The 21052-nt window shown below is 34.6% G+C and overlaps 1 protein-coding gene across 1 annotated transcript; it reads right to left on the bottom strand.

Moving 5' to 3' along the window:
• Positions 1 to 6612: 6612 nt before the first annotated feature.
• Positions 6613 to 8737, bottom strand: LOC149848743 (uncharacterized). Its single transcript, XM_090012325.1, has 2 exons — positions 8508 to 8737; positions 6613 to 6847 (listed from the first exon to the last, which is right to left on the bottom strand). The coding sequence occupies exons 1-2, from the start codon at positions 8727 to 8729 to the stop codon at positions 6761 to 6763; spliced, it is 309 nt and encodes a 102-aa protein (XP_089868451.1). The 5' UTR covers positions 8730 to 8737; the 3' UTR covers positions 6613 to 6760.
• Positions 8738 to 21052: the final 12315 nt, after the last annotated feature.

Below are 21052 nucleotides of genomic sequence, written 5' to 3'. Positions count from 1 at the left end.
TCAAAATTTTTGTTGGTCCACGTGAAGCCTAAGCCATTGGGGCGCCACTTATCCTTCACTTTAATGCATGGCTTGTACTTTTCCAATAAAATATTGCATGTTGGCATTGGACTCTGCAATAATTCCGTTCATCTGGTAGGGCCTACTCGTGAACCGTCTCCAAGGTGACGACATCCAAGTGTGGAGCCTAATCCAGGGTGGGCACAAATATAAAATTAATAAAAACAATAATTATTAACAATATGCTTTAAAAAATCAAATCAAAACCTTGTTTTTTTACTGAACATCACAAATGATTCATTTATGCTGGTTGATAAAAAAACACTAACATTCTTTAACCAAAATAAAATGGATTCACGTTTAAGGAGAATCAGAAAGTTAAAACCTTAAAACTATAAACTAAACATTTCTATCATTATGAAAAAATAAATCAAAACCCTAATTACTACAAGCAACATAAATTATGCATTTATGCTAAGTCATAAAAAAATATTAATATTCTAATCAAAATCACATTTTGTAATATTCATATATTCAAGCCCATAGTTGCACGTAACCCATATTTTGCCTTATGTTATCTCATTTCAGGCGTACCTTAACTAGTTTTAGAAAAATCAAGAAACTTGTTTTTAAATATATATGAAACTCATCCCCCAATAATATATGAAACTAGTTTCTTATATAAGTGAAACTGATACCGAACTTGATTTCATATATGAAACTCATCCTTAAAAATATAAGAAACCAATGTCAAACTTAGTTTCATTTATAGTGGTGGCAATAATTGTATTCTTCTCAAACAAGGTAAGACATGAGATAACAGGAATTCCACATCCCCCCTTTTATACCTTTCTTATGTGCCATGATCTAGCTAACTTTCACTGAAACCATCAAGCTTCTCTTACTTCCATTGAGATTGCCACAAGAGGTTATTTCTTTTTCTTTAATGTAAATATGATTTTTATATTTTTTATATCAATTTTATGATTGACATTTGAGAAGACATATAAAAGATCATTCTTGTACTTGAATATACTTTTCATAAAGCAAGAGGCATTCCTTACATCATTAGCCTGAGATTGTTGTATGTTTTTTTCTTTATTTATGTATTGTCTTAAAACCTATTGCTTTTAATATTTTGCTTTTACATGTTGCTTGATATAGCCCATTGACATACATGGTGAAATTAGGTGATATTTTGATTTTTAGTGCATTTGCTTTTCTTAGCATTTATTTTGTCACAATATATATGATTGTATTATTCCTATAACATAAATGATGAGATGTAATTTCCACAAACTCTACCATCATCAAGAAAACCACGTACCAAAATCTCATATCAATGTCTCTTAGAAACTCATACCAAAATTTTTAGATATGTGTTTCAATAAAAACATACCCAAAACTTTTGAGGGTCGTGACTACCTGTACCCATATCTCATACATGTACCCGTCTCTGGCAACTATGTTCATACCTAATGATAATTGAAAAAAAAGCACAAAAACCTTTAAACAACAACTAAATGTTTGTGTCATTTAAAAAAACAAGCCAAAACCCTAATCCCTACAGGTTTATTTATTGACAGAATCAAGCTTAATGATAATTAAAAAGAAAGTAGTAGATAAAAACCCTAAAACCTACATTATATATTCATGTTATTTAAAAAAATCTTAAAAATCTTAAAAGAAATCACATATTTATGCTAATTTAAAAAGAATGAATAAAACCCCTAATATTATAACAAAAAATCAAACATTCATTATTCATGCCTAATGCTAATTAAAAAAACCCTTAATATTCTTGATTTTGTTATAAACTATGAGTTCATTAATAAAAAAACCCTTAATATTCTAAGCAAAATCAAATCACATAATATTTATGGATGTCTAATTGTAATTAAAAACACATACTTTAAAACCATAAACTAAACATTTACGTCATTCTAAAAAACTCAAATAAAAACCTTAAATCTTAACAAACATCACATTATAGATATGTTCCTTAATTAAATATTTATGTCATTTGAAAAACAAAATAAAAGATAAATCCTAAACAAAATCAATGATTTAAGGGTTTGATAACCAAAATCTAACATTTATGGACATGTTTAATGATAATTAAAAAGAAATAGTAGCTAAAAATTGTAAAACCTTCATTATATATTCATGTTATTTGAAAAAATTCAAATCAATACCCAAAATCCTAAAAGAAATCACATATTAATGCTAATTGAAAAAGAACAATTTAAACCCCTAATATTTTAATAAAAAATCAAGTATTCATTATTCATGCCTAATGTTAATTAAAAAACAAAGAATACAAAAACACACAAAGCCCTACAACCCTAATTAAATATTCATGCTATTTCAAAAAATAATACATAAACCCAAACAATTCATTTTGCTAATTGAAAAAAAAATAAACTCTTAAAATCAAAATTATTAAAATCAAGACCCTATCAAACATTTTGAAAAAAAAAATAAAAGAAGAAGATCACCCAACCACTAGAGTTAGGAATGTGTGCCGGAGATGCTGTTGGATGGCAGATGACCTTTGCGAATCCAGGAAAGTTTTAGTGCACACACACACACACACACACACACACATAGAGAGAGAGAGAGAGAGAGAGAGAGAGAGAGAGAGAGAGAGAGAGAGCAATTAGGGTTGGGGACTCAAGGGTAGAGGGGGAGAGGTGTGGGTTGGGTCCAAGTGTTCCCGCCCTAGCCCAGACCTCCTAATTAGGGAAATTTGGGTTAGGGTGTCTAGAAGGTGGTTCCACCCATGTTGACATCACAAGGTTGAAGCTAGGTGTACTCCTTGGTGGGCAAGAGAGACCTCAAGGGCTTTATCAAATGAAGACCAACCAATGTGCAAAAATGATGGGAGTTTTTCCTTTTGGATTATCTAGAAAAAAATGCAACTTGGGTAGTGATATTTTAACGTCAGAAAATATTTGATACTAATGAAGGTAAGGAACTAATGAGCTAAAAATCATAGGTAAAAATTGTATTGCCTCAATCTAACCACATAAATGTTTTATCATAGTTTGTTTGATAAGGATTATTTATTGAATTGTACTTTTCTGATGTAAAAATGTGATCTTTTGAGTTACTAAATGTTGGCACATTGTGGGTTGTTGATTTTTGGACCCTTTAAAAACATAATTACTTGTCATAATCACATGATTCAAAACAACTTTTCTATTAAACAAACCATATAGATTAACATTTGATATATATATATATATATATATATATATATATATATATATATATATATATATATATATATATATATATATATATATAACGTCATGCAACTTTTCTAAAAAGACTAGGTGTGTATGAGTTTTTATTGTCATTTACCAAATTCTTTTGGTTTGTATGTCTTTTAAATATATCATGTTTTTTATTTTTTGTTCTTGTTGCTATTAAGCTTGTTATAACTTCCTTTTCTACCACATAGTCCCCCTCCACCCTCTCTCTCTCTCTCTCTCTCTCTCTCTCTCTCTCTATATATATATATATATATATATATATATATATATATATATATATATATATATATATATATAAAGAGACCATTTCTCATTTTTTTTCTTGGTGGTTTTTCTCCCTCGTATTCAAGCCATAAGATTGCCTTTCTTTCTTGTTTGGTTTTATTTCTCACTTTAAACTGAATATGTCTAGGAAAAATGGCTCCATGTAAGGGTATGTCTGTAAGTCACTCTCCTATGTTTCTTTACCACTGTTTCTTCTAAGGATGTCTCATCTTGAGTCCCCAACTTGGGTTTTTCAAATTTTACTTTTCTATCTCTGATTTGAGTATAGACCATCTTCTACCCGCTCTTTCTCTCTTTAGTTCTGCAGTGGAATGAGACGAAGAAGTGGAGTTGGGATCAATTTTGAAGGGGTTTTGAGTGGAAAGAGAGTTTGAGATAGGAATATAGTATTCTTCAAGTTGAAAATCCCAGCGGCTCTATAAAGGAGGCATGCCACCATGGTGGCTGGCCTTCTTTTGGAGTGAAACAGCATGAACCTAAGCAAAATCCATTTCAGTATGGTTCTATTGAGGAGGAGACGAATAGATCATCACAAATATCATTTTTTTTAATTCTTACAATTTGAATATGAGATTTTCAATAACCAAAATTGATGCAGTAGAAAAGTAACATGTAGCTCGGGTACAAGAGATCTATTTGGATTTAGTTTTAATTTATCTTTTTATCTATATTTAGATTTTTTAACGTAATAGATTCATCTTAGATAAAAAAAATAGACCTAAAGTGTTTCATGTTTTCCTATAAATACTCATGATAGGGGTTTTTGAGTTGGAGTTGGATGATTGAACCCTTATATTTTTTTATTTTTTATAATTTTAATAAATAATTTTCATTATTTCTTATTTTTCAAGTTGTATTTTGTAGGTGTAGGCATAACTTAATCTTGTTATAATAAATCTGAATTCATATTAACATCAAGGTGGTATCAGAGCCACACTTCGATCATGTTTTCATGATGTCTCACAGTTCAATGAACAAATGGGGAGAAGCCATGGAGATGAGTGTGGATAAAGAAAGATGGCATATAAAATAATAAATCAGTGAGATGTGGTGAGGCATGACAACAATGGTGGGGATGGAGCAGCAAATGATGCAAAGCATGATCATGCTTTTAAACGCGTAACTGCATATTCTCAAAGTCTTAGAAGGTTACATTGATGCATCTCAACTCTCAACTATTTGTATGTCACAACCCCCATATGATTCTAATATAGAAAATCACTTGTGGATCCATATGGTAACTGATGGAATGAAATTTCCAAACAGATGCACGACAAAGTATATGATTGAGTTGAGCCAAATCAGTTTTGTCTTAAAGGAGAAGCCCAGGCCTAATGCCATGACACCTGTGGGTTTACCCCAACAAATAGGACGCAATAAAAATCTGGGTCATCAACGATGAGTTTCATCAGTGATTGTTCACCTGGGAAGAAACTTGATATCTAAGAGAGTTGGCAGCATCAGCTCAGTCGTTAGGACCCTCTTCCCCTTAGGATTGCCCCCTTTGGGTCATTTTCAGCCAACCTCACCACCACTGCCAACCAAACCAGGTTCCACAACCTTTTGTCGATTGATCTCAATTGATGGGTGGGTCTATCAATGTTTCTCATCACCTGCAAGTTGGGTCAAGGGTTCCTCTACCCTACCCTCATACAATTAAGGTCTCACCTGACTCGTTGAGTGTGGGTAGAGGGACTAGTTCAACCCTGTCTCAGTGCAATAGGGACACACCAGGATTCAAGGACCAGTTTAACTTGTTTTTGGGTCAGAACCCATTCTTTGAGGGTTTGGATCCAATTCTTTCACAAAACCCAATCATTCCAACATGGATTGATGCCTTTTCTATCCAAAACCCATTGGTTCTAAGTGTTTTGATTTTGACTCTAATCTAGAACCCATTGGCTCCAATCTTAGCATATTTGATTCGTGTCCAGAAGCTTCCAATTTTGGTTTAAATCCAACCCCAAACATGTTTAAACCCTCTCATACTCTTTTTAGGCACAATTTTGACTCAAATCCATTTAAAGTTAATCCATTTGGGACCAAATGTCATTTCAAACTTGTTCATACCCATGCACACCTATTAACTACTTAAACAACCCTTAAAGTACTTGTTTGACCCATGTGAAACCATTTTGAATCTGATCAATTATATTTGGACCCAAAAGACTTTACATTTAGACATTTCTACTTTCTCATATATTACAAGGGGACCATTTACTATTGTGTTAACCACCAAGGAACAATAAAATGTATATGCTCTCTCTATTTGGATTATTGGCAAAATAGATCGTGTTGTCATCAATCCCCGCCTATTAAAGATGGCATCATCTTCGTGGTTCTTAGAAGTTAAGTGGAACTGAAAGAAACAAAAGCAGACCAAACTCAAGGCTGAATCTTTTCCAAATCCAGGGAGAATGATGCAGGAGAGGAGCAATGTGCAACCCAGATCCAAGAGATTCATTTGGATCTAGTATCATTTTATACTTTTATTTGTATTTAGATTTTTTTAATGTAATGGATTCACCTTGAATTCAAAATAAACCTAGGATTTCTCTTGTTTTCCTGTAAATACTCATTGTAGGGGTTTTTAAGTTAGAGTTGGACGATTGAACTCTTATATATTTTTTGAATTTTTGATAATTTTTACACTACAACAAAGTAGTAGATTAGTGACAACCACATTCCCTCGCTAATCCGTCGCTAACATGGTTAGCGACGAATTAGCGACAACGTGGCGACAGTATGCTTACGTCGCGAATATTTCGACGCTAATTGGCGACGAAATTATTCCGTCGCCAGGTCCGTTGCTAATTGCGACAGAATAACGAGCGCTATATTCCGTCGCCAATCCGCCGGTACTAAACGACGGCCACGGCTTGGCGACGGATTTACTTCCGTCGCTATATCGTCGCTAGATTAATATGAATAACGACGGATGGTTCCGTCGCTAATCCGTCGCAAACACGAAAAAAAATTAAAAAAAATTTATTTGAAAATTAAATACCGAGCAATTTCTATTTCCTGTACAATTTATATTTCCTGTAAATAAAAAACAAACCACACAAAAAATTTCATATAACAAGAATCTACAACAATTAATCGTTCCACCTTAAAATTAAGAAGTTTAATTATTTACAATTCAACAATTACAATTAGGAAACATAAAAAAAATAGAACTTCTTCAACACAGTCCTCTAATCATCGCCAAGATTTTGTGCGTCTTCTTGTTCATTGTCTTTATCTGTCCCTTCAGCTCCACTACGCTGATTATCGCTAGCAGCCTACACAAGAAAAGAACAGTCAGTATTGATAAACAAAATATAATGAAATAAATTACACACTATATGTGATTCTATCATGTGCTCATGTGTGATCTAAGGCAATAAAAAAACTCTATATGTGATTATATCATGCTCATATGTGCTCTAAGGCAGACAAAAAGTTATACATATATATATATATATATATATATATATATATATATATATATATATATATATATATATATATATATATATATATATATATATATATATATATATATATATATATATATATATATGATTCTATCATGCTCATATGTGTGCTAAGGCAGTCAAAAAACTGAATATGTGATTATAGCATGCTCATATGTGTTCTAATGCAGTAAAAAAAACTTTATATGTGATTCTATCATGCTCATATGTGTTCTTAGGCAGGCAAAAAAACTTTATATGTTATTATAGCATGCTCATATGTGCTCTAATGCAATAAAAAAACTCTATATGTTATTATAGTATGCTCATATGTGCTCTAAGGCAGTCAAAAAACTGAATATGTGATTATAACATGCTCATATGTGTTCTTAGGCAGTCAAAAAACTGAATATGTGATTATAGCATGCTCATATGTGTTCTAATGCAGTCAAAAAAACTTTATATGTGATTCTATCATGCTCATATGTGCTCTAAGGCAGACAAAAAGTTCTATATATATATATATATATATATATATATATATATATATATATATATATATATATATATATATATATATATATATGATTCTATCATGCTCATATGTGTGCTAAGGCAGTCAAAAAATTGAATATGTGATTATAGCATGTTCATATGTGTTCTAAGGCATCTAGAAAAACTCTATATGTGATTCTACCATGCTCAGATGTGCTTTAAGGCAGGCAAAAAACTATATATGTGATTCGATCATGCTCGTATGTGTGCTAAGGCAGTCAAAAAATTGAATATGTGATTATAGCATGTTCATATGTGTTCTAAGGCATCTAGAAAAACTCTATATGTGATTCCACCATGCTCATATGTGTTTTAAGGCAGGCAAAAAACTATATATGTGATTCGATCATGCTCGTATGTGTGCTAAGGCAGTCAAAAAATTGAATATGTGATTATAGCATGCTCATATGTGCTATAAGGCAGGCAAAGCAAAAAAATTTGTATGTGATTCTATCATAAATGATATATAGCATGTTCATATGTGTTCTAAGGCAGTAAAAAAACTCTATATGTTATTATAGCATACTCATATGTATGCTAAGGCAGTCAAAAAGCTGAATATGTGATTATAATATGCTTATATGTGTTCTTAGGCAGTCAAAAAACTATATATGTGATTCTAGCATGCTCATATGTGTCCTAATGCAGTCAAAAAAACTTTATATGTGATTCTATCATGCTCATATGTGTTCTTAGGCAGGCAAAAAAACTTTATATGTGATTATAGCATGCTCATATGTGCTCTAATGCAATAAAAAAACTCTATATGTTATTATAGCATGCTCATATGTACTCTAAGGCAGTAAAAAAACTGAATATGTGATTATAACATGCTCATATGTGTTCTTAGGCAGGCAAAAAGTTATATATGTGATTCAATTATGCTCATATGTGTTCTAAGGCAGACAAAAAACTGAATATGTGATTATACCTGAGAGGGACCTGGAATCGAAGATCCCCTATCCTGAACAGCGGCCTTGATCTCATTTCGGAGAAAGGGGGCGACGGTGTATTGGAAGTAGTTATTCAGTGATTCATTAATGATCTCGCGTACATCATCACCGAAAAGAATAGTCGGTTGCTTGGAGCTTATGTCGGCGCAAGAAGTCGGTGAGCCGTAACTGGAAGAACCAATAACTGGTGAAGTGTTCATATTACTCCCAAACCCGAACACGCGACCTTTTTTGGGTTCACCTGCTGCAGTCACCCATGCTGTAGGATCAAATGATGGATGCTGAGTAGCGTCATCGCCATATCGCTCTACCATCTGTTGCTCATATGCCTCCTACAAAATAATGTTTAAAGTATTCATTAATAATTAATGATAACATTATGATAACTTGCATATATATTGCAATGATTATTAATAGAATTAATGCATACCGTTGTCGTTCTCGCCTTCTCTGATACGAAGACTCCCGTGGTCTTCCGTTTATGTGTTTCTACAAACACATCTTTATATGGTACACTGCCTCCTTTTTCTGCTTCCTGCGAAGTTAAATGACAAAAGATTTAGTACACAAGTTTGCAACAATACTTATAAAATTAATATTATATATTGATGAGTTACCATTTTCTTTAAGTGGCTCCCAAATGTCTTAGATCCACCTGTGTGTAGATGGGCTTCTGGTATCTTCGATCGATTTTGTGCAGCCTTCGCAGAGCGATTTCTAAATGCATCTCCCGCCCACTTATCGCACATTTCATCCCAGTAATCTCTCCTGATAGTAATAGGACCATGGCCCTTCCACAGTAATGGATCATCTACTACGCCAGATGCTTTTTTTGCTGCAGTCTTCATAGTGTGCAGCATGTCTGCAAATCGATTGGCAGCCACCTTCTGCCACACCTTTCTTGCATCATTTTCTTCCACCGTAGTTGCGAAGCGATTCGAAGCCTACAAATATTTTCAGTCATTCTGTAGACATTGCTTAAATAAATTAACTATGAAACACATTAACTATGAGGAACAACTGTATACCATGAATGATGACCACAATCTGTCTAACACCTCCTTTGGGTACTCTTTCCATTGAGCAACTGGTCCTGGTAGATGTTGAAGAAGTGAATTCCTAATCTCCCGTACTACTTCTTGTGGCTCAAACCTCGTGCTGCACATGAATTGTTACACAGTAAATATCAATATAAAATATTTAAAAGATATGCAATAATTGAAAACAAAATACTTACGGTCAATTATCGATATACACTATTCGAATGAGTCTTCTTGTGCCAGCCTGAGAAGACCCTGTTTCCTGTGTTGGTTGTTGACTTGTGTGATCAACTGGTGTAGGTGGGTCGTGTACAGGCGCAACATCATCTGTAAAAAAATACATTAGAAATTCTCAGAATGCGCATTCGAACTAATCAAGCATCCAATTAGTTATATGATATACCTATCACAGGAGCCCGTGAAGATGAAGGCTGAGCCTGGCTACTATTGGATGAGCGACCACTATAACCTCCACGAACCATATTCTAACAAATAACATATGTCATACAATACATTCAAATAATTCACATCAAGTATTACAATGCATTCAAGTCATTCACATCAAGCATTGCAATGCATTCAAGTAATTCAAATCATTCACATCAAGTATTGCACTAATTCAAATCATTCGTTGCATAAATTATAATACATTCAGATAATTGAAATCATTCACATCAAGTATTGCACTAATTCAAATCATTCGTTGCATAAATTATAATACATTCAGATAATTGAAATCATTCACATCAAGTATTACAATGTATTCGAATCATTCGTATCAAGTATTACAATACATTCAAATAAATTTTTTAATCATTCACACCAAGTATTGCAATACAACTCACATCAAGTATTACAATGCATTTAAATAGAGGTATGTAGTATAAGATTTTGCTCACTAGCTTGAGAATTCTTCCTCGTCACTAGTTTGACTTTCTTCTTCTTCTTTTTCTTTTTCTTCTTCTTCATTGTTTGCCCATCCACTTGGTACATCATTTGGATCACATTCCTCTATGAATGTTTTATCGGCCAATGGAGATATGACATGCATATCATGCGCAACATCGTGACCATAAGCGAAGTCATAGACATTATCTGATTGATAGTAATCACTGTCTTCAGCTAACTCATCTTCATGTAACTGATCATACTCGGGGTATAGTTTGGATTTCACCTTGCAAACTGCCCACCATTCATTTCTATCTAACTTTTTTATACTCGGATATGAAGTATAATAAACTTGTTGAGCTTGCGAGGCTAATATGAATGGTTCATATGTTCCAAACCTGGATTTATGATTCACCTCCACAATGCCTGAAGCTTTGTCGAGTCTTGTTGCAGTTGGATCAAACCAATGACACTTGAATATCGTAACCCTGTTATTCATGCCTAAGTAAGTCAACTCCATTATTTCCTCTATAACACCGTAGTAATCATGTTCATTTTCACCGTAGCTGCTACCCTTGACACACACGCCACTATTTATCGTTGATTTGTTTATACCGTAGTCTTTTGTATGGAATCGATAACCATTTACGATATACCCGTTGTAGCATTGCACAACTTTGGTCGGACCATTTTCTAAATCACATATTCCTTGATCTTTAACATCACCATGGCGAACCTACACACATACATAAACAATTATTGTGATCACGATCAATTAAGTAACTTAGTGTTGTTTATAAGTACAAAATTTATGTTAGCTTCTTTACCAACTGTTTCAACCACTCCACAAACTTAGTTTCACGTTCTTTTTGTACTTCTGCATCAGTGAGATGTGAAACTTTGCTTTGCAACTCCAGATCAAATAGTCTGCAAACCACAAATACTTATATTATCGAGCCATGTATCCACATATAGAACATAAAAGGATTTATAATTGAGTTGCATATACATATACTTACTCGATGTATGGGTCGATCGATGAGCAATTTAAAAGAATATAGATGTGTGCTGCATCTTGCTCTCGATCTGTCAATAGCCTTGATCGGCAACTACCAAATGCATGCCCAAGTGGTTGAAATATCGACAGTTTGTCAGCTACAGTTACTTGTTCTCCATCATCGTTACGGGGCGGGCATGTGTAACGTGATGGAATATGAGGTTCGAAGTACATAGATGAGAAATTTGAAATCTCTTCTAAAGTGTACGCCTCACAAATAGAGCCTTCTACTCTTGCTTTATTACGAACCTTTTTTTTTAGGTCGAACATGCATCTGACAAGAATATACATTTCAAATTTTAAATATTTGTTATTAAAGAGACAAATATAAAAAAAACATATACCTTTCAAATGGGTACATCCATCGATATTGCACAGGGCCACCAACCCTTAGTTCATATGGCAGATGTATGATCAAATGTTCCATAACATCGAAAAATGCTGGCGGAAATATCTTTTCTAACAGACAAACGGTGGTGATGACAGAGTCCTCGAGATTCTTTACATCTGATACAACGACCTCCGATGCGCACAATGTTCTGAAAAATCTGCTCAACTCAGACAATACCCTCCATATAGGTTTGTCTAACATATCATGGAATGCTAGGGGTATCAATCGTTGCATAAAGATATGACAATCATGGCTCTTAAACCCATATAACTGTCCATCGTCAATCTTCACAGCCCGAGCAATGTTAGAGACATATCCATCTGGAAATCTCAGTTGTCTGAACCATTGACATACATGTTTTATTTGATCAGGTCCGAGCACGTACTTCGCCTTTGGTTTCAGTACTTTGCCATTATACTCTTTGAGTTCCAATTCTGGTCTTTTACATATTAATTTTAAATCCATACAGACCTTCAGATTATCCTTCGTTTTTCCTTTAATATTCATTACTGTATTGAACACATTATCAAACACATTTTTCTCTACATGCATCACATCCAAATTATGTCGTATCAATAGGGTCGGCCAATACGGTAGTTCCCAAAAAATAGATTTTTTCGTCAAATTGTGATCCTTCCCAAATCCACGGAAGGGTGTAGGACTGCGGGCATCTGTTAATACATCTGGAAAGTATCGCAATCTTCTTAGAATCTCTATGCCGGACAATCTTGAGGATGGACCTTCCGTTTCAGTTGTGCCTGCTTTAAATGCATTATTTTGACGTCAGAACGGATGATCGCTGGGTAGAAATCGACGATGACACTCAAACCAGCAAGGCTTCCTTCCATGCCTCAATCTAAAAGCTTTGGAATCCTCCATGCAGTACGGACAAGCTAACCTCCCATGTGTGCTCCAACCAGATAACATACTATATGCAGGGAAGTCACTGATTGTCCATAGAACAACGGCCTTCATGTTGAAATTTTGTTTTTTGTGGGCATCATACGTGGTAACACCGTCATCCCATAGTACTTTTAATTCATCAATCAATGGCCTTAGATATACATCAAGTTTTTGGCCAGGTGAGGTTGGACTAGGGATCAACAGAGACAAGAAAAGATTTGGACGTTTCATACACAAGCTTGGTGGAAGGTTGTATGGAGTTACAAATACTGGCCAGCATGAGTATGGAGTTGATCTACCCCCAAATGGATTAAATCCATCTGTACATAGACCGAGTCTAACATTTCGCACTTCCATTGCGAAGTTCTGATGAGTACGATCAAAGTGCTTCCAAGCTTCAGCGTCAACAGGATGCGTGAACTTGTTTTCATCGTGTCGAACTTTATTTGCATGTCATCTCATGTGTTTAGCTGTCCTTGAAGACATATACAATCGCTGCAATCTAGGAGTGATAGGAAAGTAGCGGAGCGACTTGTATGAAACTTCCTTTGATCTCGTGCTACCATTGCCTCTTGTCTTTGGCTTGAACCGAGGATGCCCACATGACGGGCATGATATGTTGTTTTCCTGCTCCTTGAAATACAACATGCAGTGATTTGGACAAACATTAATCTTTTTGTAACCCATACCTAGAGCGTTGACCATAAATTTCGCACGATAGAAATTTTGTGGCAATTTCTCATCTTTGGGCAACATACTCTTCACAATCATGCACAAACGGTCAAAACATGATTGACTCAAATTATACTCGGACTTCAAATTCATTAGTTGAAGAACTGCAGACAAGATAGTGTGACTCTCACAACTGTTCCAAAGTGGCTCATCCGCATCTCTAAGTAAATCATAAAATCTACTAGCTGCATCGTTTGGTGATTCTTCATCTACGACAGTTCTTACATCACTAGAACTCATAGCAGAACCCAGTTCTGTTCCTGCGGCATCAAATATCAAATTCGTATATGGATTATCGTGCACCACATTCACACGTGCATCAAAATCGTTTCTAAATTTTTCTCCATGAAACGTCCAGTTCTGATAATCACTCACAAAACCCTTCCTGTATAGGTGATGTCTAACGCCATGAGGTTCTACAAATCGATTATTCTTACAAATCTTGCAGAGACACCTAATCCGACCTGTGGGATCTACTATACTGACACTTGTCGTTGCAAATTCAATAAAACTGTCAACACCATCCATATATTCATGCGATAACTCATTGTCCACTATCCTACGGTACATCCATTCACGATTTGCAGTCATTTTGTCGTATGATGTTACGAATAGTATCCTAACCAGTTAAAAGAGAACCATCAGAATGCTATGATGAAAAAAATATCAAATTTATCATGCAATATATGATGTCATACAATCACAAGAATTATGATGCATGCATTGATAACTTAATATTTTCATGTGCAAACTATTCATGACACGATACATTCATTTAAAGCATGCTTTCTGTATACAATTTCACATGGAAGACATAATCAAATTGAAAGTAACTACATGTAAGCATGGATACAATCACATCAAACATTGCAATACATCAAAATAATTCATATCAAACAAATGTCAAACATGTACCTGCAGCAAACACACTTCAATATCCCACTAACTACTACCATGCCTAGCATGGACTCCGTACTCCAAAAATAAGAACACTTCCATATTCATACATTAAAATCATGCTCAGCATGATCTCCGAACTCCAACAAAGCAGTCCTAGATATCAACAACTAAGTGAGTGTGTGAACAATAAAGTGTTACACTCAATAATTTAAATAACATGTGAAGGGATGACGGGGCACTTACTTACCACGGGGCACTTACTGAACAATAAAGTGTTTTTGTCACTTACTTACCATGGGTGGCAGGGCACAAGCGAGTTCCGTTGAGAAATCTGCAAAAAACAATGTGTTAAAATGAATATTTTTCAAAGCTCACAATGCTCCCCCTGCGTACACTCCCAGATACCATATTCAATCTATATCTAGTTGTTTGGTACTCATACCTCAATCAAACTGTACAAATGACAATTATGTTCCCAATATCAAAACTTGAACTTTAAAGGGCTGATTATGATCACTGCTACTTTCTTTACACTCTTTTGAAGAAATAAAAACCACCAAGATAACTTGTCTGAAATGCCAAAGATACAAACTAGGGTGCTAGAAAAAAATGGACAAACCCTCAGTTCAAACAATAAATATGCATGCGATGCTCAAATCTGTTACAATGTGAATGCTAAAATGATGCCTATCAAGATGAAGAAGACAATGGGAATGGGTGCCCATTGTAAGATTGCTTATAACAGATACAAATAAATTGCTTAAATCATAGTCATGCCACAATTGCATGATATAGCAATGTGATATTAAAGTGAAAAATACACGAATTGTTGCAGAAGCAGACTTATCTTAAATATAGCACAAATACAATTAGAAGGCACCTAACAATGAGCAGATACAGTCAACAAATCTCAAAATTTCAATATCCTGCATGATGAATCTTTTTTTCCTGGCCATATTGAAAGGCATTGAAAATACGAAAATCAACATAAAGTTCATGCAACACTGCCAAATCAGGAATGAATCAGGAGTTAATGATGTCTCAGTTATAAGCATCATAAAGTTCATACAGCACTCCCAAGTCCGCAATGAATCAGGGTTAAAATGTCTCAATTAGACAACAGGCAAAGAAATGTCAATGTGTTGCAAAGGAATTGCAATCTCATCCATTAATTGGAACTGAGGTTAAATCTACACATAACATCAAAGAAATAAGTTGATGTGCTATTGCAAAACATTGCTACAATACAGGAGAATACAAGAATTTCCACAACAGTTAAAATTTCGGTTTGTTTCAATCTTCTATCCAATAGTTACACGACATACAGATAACACACGAGAACAAGCTGGTGCAACATACTGAGAACTCATAGAGGTTTTTTATTATAATGGCTACTATTTTATATGGTACCCAACAAACACTTGGAAAAGTAAAAATTTTCAATACCATCTCAACAATTAATTAACAGGGCATCTGATCATGATGCATGTTATCCCTTTAAAAGAAACCCTAAAACATCTCCCACCTCCAGTAGTGTTTGAGGGATTGAAAGAGCACAACGGCTAGGTTAAAAAAGAAAAGGCGATAGAGATTGGGAAAGAAGAAGCTACAGAAGGAAGGGAGATGACAGAATTCTTTACCTCGCTAAGGCAACACTGGATGCTCGTTGTAGTACCCAGACGAAACCTATCGATCAAACCCCATCGCTCAGACCCCTGTCGATCAAGAACTATAGAAACCTGACGATCTAACTCCGTCGCTCAAACCCCTATCGAGCAAAACTTGAACCCCGATGATCTTGCATCATGTACGGGATCGTCCTTTTGGGTATTCGAGGGTTTCAAGGAAGATGGTAGTGCAGGGATCAGGTGGATAGGAGAAGGTGAGAGGGTTTTGAGGAAGATGGTTCGCAGGTAGCAGGGTTTGCGAAGGATGACGATAGTCTGGCGATGGAGGAGCAACAGTGGGGAGAGGGCACAGCCAGGAAAGGGGAGCGGCGGCTGGCGAGCGGTGGACGGGCAGCGGCGGCAGGCGAGCGGCGGCTGGCGAGCGGTGGACGGGGAGCGACGGCAGGCGAGCGGCGGTGGCGAGAGTCGACGGGCGGAGGTAGGGAGAGGGCGGCGGGCTGGAGCAAGACAGCGAAACAGGAAAAAGAGAAAGAGGGATGAGATTAGGGATTTACGCGACATTTAGCAACGGCTTAGCGACAAAATAATTCCGTCGCTACGCCGTCGTAAATCAAAAAACCAAAACAGCGATGGAATATACTCTGTCGCTAAGCCGTCGCTAATTAGCGATGGATTCGCGACGATAGAGTTCCCTCTCTAAATCCATCGCTGAAATGGTGTTCTTGTAATAAGAACTAGCGACAAAAAATTGCAGTCGCTAATCCGTCGCTAAGTAGCGACGGATTAGCGATAAAAGTTGTTTCCTCGCTAATCCATCGCGAATTAGCGACAGATTGTTTCTCTAGCTAATCTGTCGCTAATTCGCGACGGAAAAAATCCGTCGCAAATTTCCGTCGCTAATTAACAATTTTCTTGTAGTGTTATTATTCTTGTTTTTCAAACTTTCTTTCATAGGAGTACTCATAACTTAATCATGTTATTGTAATCCAATGTTGGATTTACATTATAATCTAAAAAGGCAAACATTTTAAGATCTTGCCTATTTTGAAACGATTCTTTTTATCGTTATGCTATCATGTTATGAATGTGGTATTTGTAATTGTATATATTTTTTATTTTTAATGTTTTTTATATTGATACATTTTATTATATATGTTTAAATTTTCATATATTGATATTAATGTTTTCTAGATTTTCCTAATAAAAACAAAAAAAAAATTATCATGAAAATTTCCTTTGCACGACAAAATCTTAATAGGAGAGAGGGAGAGGGAGAGTGGGGGAGTAAGGATGTGAGTAGGAACCAAGTTTGTTGAAATTTGAGTTTGGTCTATTAGCTTTAACCTTCAAAAGTGCAAATGGATTAGACACAAACTAGAAAAAAAAAACAAAGATTACAAAAAGTGAAAAAAATCAGAGGTCTTGCCTATTAACCAACAACAACATAAGAATGGGATGAACTGGAATATCCATGCCACCAAATAAAAAGTTGTGACCCTACCACTAAATTCAAACTAGTTGCAATAAACCAAGTGGCAAGGAAGACCAAAAAAAGTGTGAACAAGTGACTTAACAGAGTCATACCTTGTCAGTCGATCCACAGTAGCCCTCAAGGTTAGCGGGTTCTCTCATGTACAATAACTCATAATCAAATGTCCCTTTAAGGTATTTCAAGACCTTTAAAATTGCATCCCAATGCTCAGGTCCCAGATTGCTAGTATATATGATCAGTTTGCTCATGCAAAATGTTATGTCTAGTCTAGTCTCATTCATAACATACATAAAACTACCAATAATACTAGCATACTCAAGTTGAAAATTACTTATTCTAGTGTGTTTAAATTATTTAACACTAGGATCAAATAGATTGTCAACAACCTTGCTATCAAAATAATTAATTTCTAAATAAGTTTTTAATGCAACATGTAAACCATATCTATGTTCATGTCTAATAAGTTTTATTTCAAGAATCACATCAGCACAACCCACGTCTTTCATATCAAAATTAAATAACAAAAATTTCTTAGTGTCATTTATGCATTTTATATTGTTAAAAATTAATATAAGCAAATTGTGACAATGTTTTTATAATCAACCTTAGCATTAATGCATTTTACAAATTTAAGAGTGTTAAATTTAAAACTAAAATTACTTAATCAAATTTTTTATGCTATCTTTTTTTAGCTTGTTTTAATCTGTATAAGGACTTAGCATTTTACAAACTTTAAGCCTTCAGATTGTTTCATGTAAATTTTGTCTAAATTATCATTTAAAAAGGAGTTTTAACATCCATTTGATTAATTTTAAGTTTGAAATTTGAAGTTAAGGCTATAAGTACTCTTATTGAAGTGATACCAGAGACTCGAACATGTGTCAAAATAATCAATCTCGGATTTTTTTTAAAGCTTTTTCTATTGATTTTGCTTTAATTGTTAATTGATCCATTTGCTCTAATTTTTTTTTTTAAATTCATTTACAACCAAGTGGTTTAAAACCAGGTGGTAATTTAGCTAAATCTCATATTTTATTTTCAATGATAGAATCAATTTCAATTTGAATAGCTTATTTTCAAGATGTAGTATTAGGTGAGAACATAACTTCAGAAAGGGTTAATGGATCTCTATCAATCATGTAAAGATGAAAATTTATTCCAAAACCCTATGGTTTTCCTGCTCTCTTATTTTTTGGAAATTTTAAATTTTTCATGTTCTAAAAAAAAAATTGAATACAGCTTCACGAAAAATATTTGGATAAGAAAAATTTTGCAAATCTTTAAAAGTTAGATCTTCTTTAAATTTAGCTTGTATAGATTCACAATTTACTTTAGTCTCTAAGTTCATAAATCTATATGCTTTATTGTTTTTAGAGTAACCAATAAAGACATACGTGCTAGTTTTAGGTTCTAACTTAGTTTGCAATACAACCCCAAACTTTAAGATAACTTAAATTTGATTTTTATTTTTCATAATTCATAAGGATTAACTTTTAATTTTGAGTAAGGCACACAATTCAAAATATAACATGTACTAAGTAAAGCTTTTTCTCATAAATTAAAATTACAACAAGAACTAATAAGCATTACATTCATTATATCCATTGAAGTTAGATTATTTTTGTTCTGCAACACTATTACGCTTAGAAGTGTAAGGTGCAACATTTTGTTTGTGTATATCATGTTCTTCACAAAATTTTATAAACTCATGAGATATATATATATATATTCTCTACTTCTATCTAACATAAATGAATCAATTTTGTAATTGTAAAAATTCTCAATTTTAACATTAACTTTCTTAAATTTTTTAAATGACTCATCTTTGCTCATGAGTTGGAGTATTTTTCAAATCACAAATATCACTATGTATGAGCTTAAGAATTTTAGGACTTCTTTCCACTCCATGAAAATATTTTTTAGAAAACTTTGCTTGAATGCATGTGTCACATTTATTATAACGATCGTGCTTGCAAACATGAATTAATCTTAATTTTTTATTTTCTTGATAAATCCAAAATGCATATGACCAAATCTAGTTGTCATACTTCAAGTGAGTCAGGCAAGTAAACAGAAAAGTAGGCATTTTTAAACAAAGCCTTTTCTAATGAACAAACGGTTGTTTGAAGGAGATGTTTTGGCAAATAAACATAGGTTCTAAAATGTATAATTTTGAGTCAAATACTAACAGGAAATAGGCATCTCATGGGCGGGGAAGGCAAGCGGCAAGAAGTGGAAGTAGAGAAAGGAAACCCGATCGAGGGCACACCAGAAGAGGCAGAGGAGGATAGAGGGCGAGGCAAAGAGAGAGATGAAAACCTTCTGGGCGACAAGGTGAAGAAGAGGGGAGGCCATGCACCAAAAATCAGAGAATGGAAAGGTCCCTTTAATTAGGCCGAAGAATTGAGACGGTAAATCCATATCAGCCGTGGCACTTCAGCAACATGTTAATCAGGGACCTCAAGGGTTTTAGCAGCCTGAGGCCAGCCAATGTGTGGTCCCTGATAGCGGGTTTGCCCTTGAGTTATCCTAAAAAAAAAATGTGGCAATTTTGTGATGATATTAACATGACAAAAACTGTTTGTGGTATTTGTTATATTACTTAATTGAGTTTTTATTTACACTTTAGATATGTGCTGTATACTTTTAAATTTTTATATATGGTGATATTTTCCCAAGATATTTTGTTCTAATAAAAACACAAAGTTTTTAAGACATTGTTAGATTTTTTTGTGACATTGACTTTAATCCTGTTCCAAATAGCTTGAGCAGAGAAGAAGCTCTGAAGAAGATGAGCATAATCAGCAGCATCGAGATCGATTAGGCTTGTGAAACAAGCTCATCTCATATAGAAGCTCAGATGCATACAACAACAACAACAACTACGCCTTCATCCCAAAACAATTGGGGTCAGCGATATGAACCAAAAAAGAAAATCATTTTGGGTCTTCCACATAAATCCTTTTCCTCCAATCATTTCTATCCAATGCCATGTCCTCGATGAGGTTCAAAGCATTCATATCCTTTCCGATCATCTCCATCCAAGTCTTCCTAGGCCTACCCCGACCTCTTTTAACTAATCTATTTTCCCATTTCTCCAACCTTCTAACTGGAGCATCATTAGGCCTTCGCCGAATATGTCCAAACCACCGTAAACGATTCTCTCGCATCTTATTTTCAATGGGTGCAACGCCTATCTTCTTACGTATCTCCTCGTTCCGAATCTTATCTTTTATTGTATTTCCACACATCCATCTCAGCATACGCATCTCAGCTACACTCATTTTTTGAATATGATGTCTCTTGGCAGCCCAACATTCCGTACCATATAGTAAAGCGGGCCTAATAGTCGTCCTATAAAACTTTCCCTTCAACCGCAATGGCATTCTACGATCGCACAACACTCCAGTTGCACTTTTCCATTTCATCCACCCAACCTTTATCCTATGATTTACATCTCCATCAATTTCTCCATACTTTAGAATGATAGAT

This window comes from Nuphar pumila, chromosome 1 (assembly GCF_984573655.1).
Source record: "Nuphar pumila chromosome 1, dmNupPumi1.hap1.1, whole genome shotgun sequence".
Lineage (NCBI taxonomy): Eukaryota > Viridiplantae > Streptophyta > Magnoliopsida > Nymphaeales > Nymphaeaceae > Nuphar > Nuphar pumila.
This window is presented reverse-complemented; position numbering and strand designations above follow the sequence as displayed.